Source organism: Benincasa hispida, chromosome 6, assembly GCF_009727055.1.
Source record: "Benincasa hispida cultivar B227 chromosome 6, ASM972705v1, whole genome shotgun sequence".
Classification (NCBI taxonomy): domain Eukaryota; kingdom Viridiplantae; phylum Streptophyta; class Magnoliopsida; order Cucurbitales; family Cucurbitaceae; genus Benincasa; species Benincasa hispida.
In genome coordinates, this window is record NC_052354.1 from 36,164,479 (window position 1) to 36,171,654 (window position 7,176).

The 7,176-nt window shown below is 43.6% G+C and overlaps 1 protein-coding gene across 1 annotated transcript; it reads right to left on the reverse strand.

The window, feature by feature from the left end:
- Positions 1–5,912: 5,912 nt before the first annotated feature.
- Positions 5,913–6,434, reverse strand: LOC120079215. The gene has a single exon (XM_039033377.1). The coding sequence runs from the start codon at positions 6,432–6,434 to the stop codon at positions 5,913–5,915; it is 522 nt and encodes a 173-aa protein (XP_038889305.1).
- Positions 6,435–7,176: the final 742 nt, after the last annotated feature.

A 7,176-nucleotide genomic window follows, 5' to 3' on the forward strand; every position in this document is an offset into this window, starting at 1 on the left:
TAGTCCTCATGTGACACATACATGCATGAAAAAAAAAAACTGATTTCTATCCTACTGTAGCTAAATATGCCCACTACCTCTGGTGAATCTCGAAGGAAACACAAACTAGTGAATTCCAAAGGAAACACAAACTGGTGAATTCCGAAGGAAACACAAACTAGTGAATCTCGAAGGAAACACAACTGGTGAATCCCGAAGAAAACACAAACTGATGAATCTCGAAGGAAACACAATATCTGGTGAATCCCGAAGGAAACACAAACTGGTCAATCCTGAAGGAAACATAAACCGGTGAATCCCGAAGGAGACACAAACTGGTGAATCCCGAAGGAAACACAAATCTAGTGGCCATTCTAACTAATCAGTAAAATCACTATCATAGGCTCGACACCATAATTATCAAAATATGGTTCTATGACATACATATACACCTCAACATCATGGCTCTACAACATACACACATGCCTCAATATCCACTGATCACATACAACCTCATGGAATCAAATATCATCTCATGCAAGCATTTAAGTATCTATGTGCACAAATACATCTTTCAAATCATCAATCCAGAACATACATCGGTTATACTAAACTATCAGTTCATCATGCTGTCATTCTTCCATAACATTCATCTATCATACTAACTACATCTAGTGCCTGGCCCGTGGTCAGTTCCAGTAGTAAGATTACTTACCTCAAATTTGGTCACAAATTAATCCAAGTAATTAACCTTCTTACAACTCTTGGAAGGCTTTGAATCCACCCTATAACATACTTACAAATATTAATTTAGCACCCCTAGTCCAAAAATAATAAATCCAAAGTTTTAAATTCATCTTTGGGGTCTAATCCAATTGCCAAATTATTCCAATGTCCCTAAATTTAACTTTCTGAAATCCTAGCTGGACCCCAAAACAAATTCCAAAACTCAAACCAAAAGGCCAACCTGAACAAAATTTGAGTCCAAAATTAATAACTTTTTTTTTATAGTACTTTTAACCCAAAAGACACCCAACCCAACTACTCACCCAAACTTAACAATTTCTGTCGAAAATCGATATCTTCCTCGATGAGCAACTTCCCACAATCTTCTAAATCTTGCTTCTGAAAGTCCAATCATAATGGATTTTAACCAACATGATTTCAAAACAAAACAACACCCAAAACTTCAAGGAAAACACCTAAAACTAATGTCTTACCCAAAACAAATCTGATGGCAACCACGATAGCGGTAGAGGCTGGGTAGTGCGCGGCGAAGATCGAACCGACAGCTGGCCGGACGGAGAAGTGGTAGCGAGTAGCGATAGAGGTCTTGGACGAGCGGCTCGACCTCAACCAAACAAGGTTAGGTGGCGGCGTGCTCGCGGTGTCAGGCGACTATTAGAGGTGCAGTCGAATCCTCAGATCTGACACAGACGACCTTGGTGAGACGTGGCGGCACACGAGGACGAGTGGCATGCTACATCGGATGGACACGCAGTTGGGTCTGAGGTGTCGATCAGGAGGCGACGTGACTTACCCAGTTAGCGAGATCTGACGTGAGCGAAGGGGTGATGCAGCTGGAAGAGATGAATGGCTTGAGGGCGAGGGTTTCCGAGAGAGAGATGCGAGAGATAGAGGGTGTTTGGCGTGCGACAGGGTTCGTGGCTTGCGGCGGGAGTTGAGGCGGCTGCTAGAGCACGTGAACAGCAAGGGGTAAAATGGGGGGTGTCTGCGTGAGGAAGAAGAGGGGAAGGGAGGGAGAAAAAGAAAAAGAAATAGAAAAGAAAAGAAAGAATAAAATAAAATAAAATATTTTATTTTATTCTTTTCTTAATCCACATAAATTCTTTAAACTCCCCTCCTTTAAAAAAGAATTAACTCATGCCATTCTTTCCAACATAAATAATTTCCAACGTTAATAATTAAATTCCCGCAATTACACTTAAAGTCCAAAATTCCAAAAATACCCTCAATTAATAAAAATTACTGAAATTACATTAATAATAAAAATTCGGAGTGTTACATTCTTCCCTCCTTAAAGAACTTTCGTCCTCGGAATTTTATTCTTGAAAAAGCTCCGGGTACTGGGCCTTCATCTCATCCTCTTGTTCCCAGGTAGCCTTTTTGAACTTGTGATTCTGCCCCATGACCTTCATAAATGCAATTTGCCGGCGGCGCAATGTCTTTACTTCTCTGGCGAGGATCTCTATAGGTTTCTCCTCATAGCTCAAGTTTTCATTCAACTGCAAGGGCTCGAAGTCAACTACATGGGATAGGTCTGTCACATACTTCTTCAGCATCGAAACATGAAAGACATTATGAATTGAAGACATGCTGGGGCAATGCCAGACGATAAGCTACGGGGCCAACTCGTTCCAAGACCTCGAAAGGTCCAATGAATCTCGAGCTCAACTTTCCTTTCTTGCCAAACCTCAGAATACCTTTCATGGGTGCCACTTTTAAGAACACTTTCACACCAGTCTCAAATTCCAGTTCCTTACGTCTTACATAGGCATAGCTCTTCTATCTACTCTGAGCTATTTGCATACGAGCCCTGATCTTCTGTATTGCCTCATTTGTGGTCTACACTAATTCATGTCCTCAGTTTCCTCTCTCCTACCTCATCCTAAATCACAGGGGACTTGCAACTCTTCCCAAATAGGGTCTCAAATGGTGACATCCCAATAGTGGACTGGTAGCTGTTATTATAAGAAAACTCCATTAAATGCAAGTGAGCATCCTAGCTTCCTGAAAACTCTATGGCATAGGCACACAACATGTCTTCCAATATCTGATTCAATCGATCTGTCTGCCCATTAGTCTGTGGGTGGAAAGCTGTACTGAAATCTAACTGGGTCCCCAAAGTTGCCTGAAGACTTTTCCAGAAATTAGACGTAAAATGAGGGTCTCTGTCCGTGCAATCTCACCACCTCCTTCATGTATATCTGTGCCCACTTATTTACTGAAAAAATGGACTTCCCAAGTATGAAATATGCTAACTTTGTAAGTCTGTCTACCACAACCCATATCACAGTGAAACCTTTGACTGTCCGTGGCAACCCCACGATGAAGTCCATAGACACATGCTCCCACTTTCATTCTGGCACACTCAATGGCTGTAACAAGCCTGCTGGTTTTTGCCTCGGGGTTTTCACCTACTGGCACACCAAGCACTTACTGATGAACTCTGCAATCTCTCTTTTTATATCATTCCACCAGTAGTAACGTTTCAAGTCCTGATACATCTTGGTGCTGCCGGGGTGAATTGAAAATAAGGAACCATGAGCCTCTGATAACAACTCATCTTTAATATCACTAACTGCTGGCACGCACAAACTTCTCTGATAAAGGAGACCACCTTCCACTGATACTGAGAATTCTCCATCCTGGCCTAACTCCATCCTACGAACTCTCTCCTCCAGATAAATGTCACCTTGTTGCGCATCAATAATCTTCTGCCTTAGACTCGGTCGCACTGACAACTATGTTAACTGTGTCGTGACATTTTCCATTGCCACTGCAATCTCTGCCCTCTATAGCTCCCTACACAAATGAGTCTGTCTGGTAATGAGGGCTGTTGAATGAGCCACCTTCCTGCTCAGAGCATCTGCCACCACATTTTCCCTTTCTGGGTGGTACGAAATTTCACGGTCATAATCCTTCACCAGCTTCAACCACCTTCTTTGCCACATGTTCAACTCTTTCTAAGTGAAAAAGTACTTTAAACTCTTATGGTCGGTGAAGATCTGAATCTTTTCTCCATATAAGTAATGCCTCTAGATCTTGAGAGCAAAAACCACTGCTGCTAATTCCAAGTCGTGAGTGGGATAATTCTGTTCATGCTTTTTTAACTGATGTGAAGCGTAAGAAACTACTCTGCTCTGCTGCATCAATACGCATCCCAACCCCTTCTTGGACGTGTCACTGTAAATGAAAAAACCACCTGATCCATCTAGTACTATAAGAACTGGGGCTGAAACCAACCTCTGCTTGAGGTCTTGGAAACTGTTTTCACAAGTCTCATTCCAAACAAAAGCCACTCCCTTCCGAGTCAACTAGATCAATGGGGCGGCTATGCGAGAGAAGTATTTTACAAATCGTCTATAGTAGCCTGCTAACCCCAGGAAACTGCACACTTCACTGTCTGTGGTTGGATGAGCCCAACTCGTAACTGCCTCAATCTTTGCAAGATCCACAGAGTCACCTTCCTTCGATACTATATGCCCTAGAAAGGACACTTGCCTCAACCAAAATTCACATTTAGAAAACTTAGCATACAGCTGATTGGCCCTCAATGACTCCAAAACTTTCCGCAAATGCTCCTCATGTTCGGCCTCCATCTTGGAATATACCAAGATGTCATCAATAAAAACAATCACAAAGGTGTCGAGGAATTCCTTGAACACCCTATTCATTAAATCCATGAACACTGCTAGTGCATTCGTTAGACCGAACAACATCACTATGAACTCATAATGCCCATACCTCGAACGAAAAGCTTTCTTGGGTATGTCACTGTCTTTTATTCTCAGCTGATGGTATTCTGACTGAAGATCAATCTTTGAGAATACCATAGCTCCTTGCAACTGGTCGAACAAATCATCAATCCTGGGGAGGGGATACTTGTTCTTGATGGTCACCTTGTTCAGCTCTCTGTAATCAATGCACAAATGTAACGATCCATCCTTCTTTTTCACAAACAAAACAAGTGCACCCCATGGTGACACACTAGGGCGTATGAAACCCTTGTCCAATAACTCCTACAATTGGACATTCAGTTCCCTCAACTCTGCTAGGGCCATCCTGTACGGAGCCTTTGAAATAGGGGTTTTGCCTCGCTCCAACTCTATAGTAAAATCTATCTCCCGCTGCAGGGGTAGTCTAGGAAGATCCTCTCGAAAAACGTCTGGAAAATCCCTCACTACTAGCTCTGAAGTCAAAGTGACTTTATTTTCTCTAGTGTCTACCACACTGGCCATAAAGCCCCAGGCTCCTTGGTCAAACAATCTACTAGCCTTCAATGCTGAAATCAATTTGGGTAGGACTACGGTCCCAACCCTTTTAAACTTAAAACTGGCTCCCGTAGGAAGGTTAAAGATGACCTCCTTACGGGAGTAATCTATGTTGGCATGATTAGCAGCTAACCAATCCATGCTCAATATCACATCAAAATCACACATATCTAAAATTATCAAGGTTACATCTAATGCGCGATTTTCTACCTCTACCTGACATGCTTTTATCTTTTCTGTAGCTAACATGATCTCTCTTGATGGAGTAGAAATGGATAATGCAAATAGAAAAGGTTCTGAGTCTAACATGGCATGCCTTACAAATACAGAAGATATAAACGAATGCGAAGAGCCAAAGTCAAACAAAACTAGAGCATGGTGCCCCAAAATGGGAAGCGTACCTGTCACCACTATGCCTGACTTATCGGCCTCATGTCAAGTGGTAGAGAACACCCTACCCTACTGCTGCTGATGACTCGAGCCTCCTTGAAATGAGCTTATGGACTGGCCCCTGTGTTCAGGCACGTTCCTTCTTGGGAATCTCTCTAACATATGCTCATTCTGGCCACATTGAAAACAGACCCCAGAGCCGGCTAGGCAACGTCCTTAGTGTCGCTTACCACAGGTAGTACAAATCGGCCTATCCTCCCTGCCAGTCACAACCTGGGAACCCTGTTGTCCCCACTGATGTGGAGCATTCACTGTGTTCTGGTTCCTCTGCTGGTGCTCAGGAGCCCTAGGCTCAGCTTTCCTTTTCTGACCTGCGGAGGTCCCAATCCCGAGCGACCTCCTGTAATCCTCTCCCACCTGAAAGTTAGCATCAATCCTCACAGCGGCCCGTTGTGCCACAGCATACGTCTTGAGGTCCAAGGCATGTACCATACCTCGCAGTCTGCTCCTTAGACCCTGAATGAATCTCTATGTCGTCGCTGCCTCGGTGGCTACTAGTTCAGGAGCAAAGTGGGATAGCTTATCAAATTCTTGCTCATACTCTTCCACTGACATAACTCTCTGCCTCAAGTTCAAGAATTCTGCCTGCTTGTTGTATCGGGTGTTGGCCGAAAAGTACTTCTCATAAAAGCGCTCCTTGAACTGCTCCCAGGTTACAAGTTCACCACCAGTATCAATCATTTTCTCTGCTGAATGCCACCAGATTTCTGCATTACCAGTCAATATGAAAACTGTGCATTGAAGCTTATGCTCCTCTGGGCACCTCATAAAACAGAAAATCGTCTCGATAGATGACAACCACATCTTTGATTTAGTGGGGTCCCCCAACGACCCATCAAAAGAGCAGGGGTCAAACTTTCTGAAATCCCTTAGATGCTTAGCCTCAAGAGGTAGGCCCTGCATATCTCTGTTTTGCAGTCGGGTCTGCTGTAACTGCTCGGGTGGCACTGGTTCCTCCTGAGCCTCGGTCTGGGCAGTCTGCCCTGTCATCGTGCTATGGATCAGCTCCTACAGTTTTTCTATTAGAGAGGATGCAACAGCTTCACTAATTATGGCTTTCATTGCCTTCTCATGAACTTGAGCCATAGGTGGATTCGGACTGCCGGGACGGTCTGGTTACTCTCAGATCCCTCTTCTTGCACTTCTTCTCTAATGGTCTATCTTGTTCTAGGTTTAGGTGCCATGTCCTGTCATGAACTCATAAATTAACTATCTATCTCTGGGTATTTCTCAAAAATCATGCTATTAAAACACTACATCACTAATCTCATATATGCATTGAAACTTTCATTAGTATGACATACCTGGCGATGACAAGGGATCCGTTACTGGGCCATAGAGACTATCTAGAGTTACGTAGTAAGTCAGTCTACATAACCCAAAATATGGGCTCTAACACCAACTGTAACGACCCAACCGTTGAGGTTGAAACCCTGAGCAGACTGTCGGTGATAAGCCAGGGGAAGGTGAGGATGACGTCAAGTCATCATGCCCCTTATGCTGTGGGCGACACACGTGCTACAATGGCCGGGACAAAGGGTCGTGATCCCGCGAGGGTGAGCTAACTCCAAAAACCCATCCTCAGTTCAGATTGTAGGCTGCAACTCGCCGACCCTCTAGCACTTAAGTTAGGTCGTTACTAAATACATGCATGCATGGAACTTAAAACGACACTCTTTTATGGCGAAATAAATGCTAAATAAATAAGGTAAGTTCAAAAGACTTTCATTAA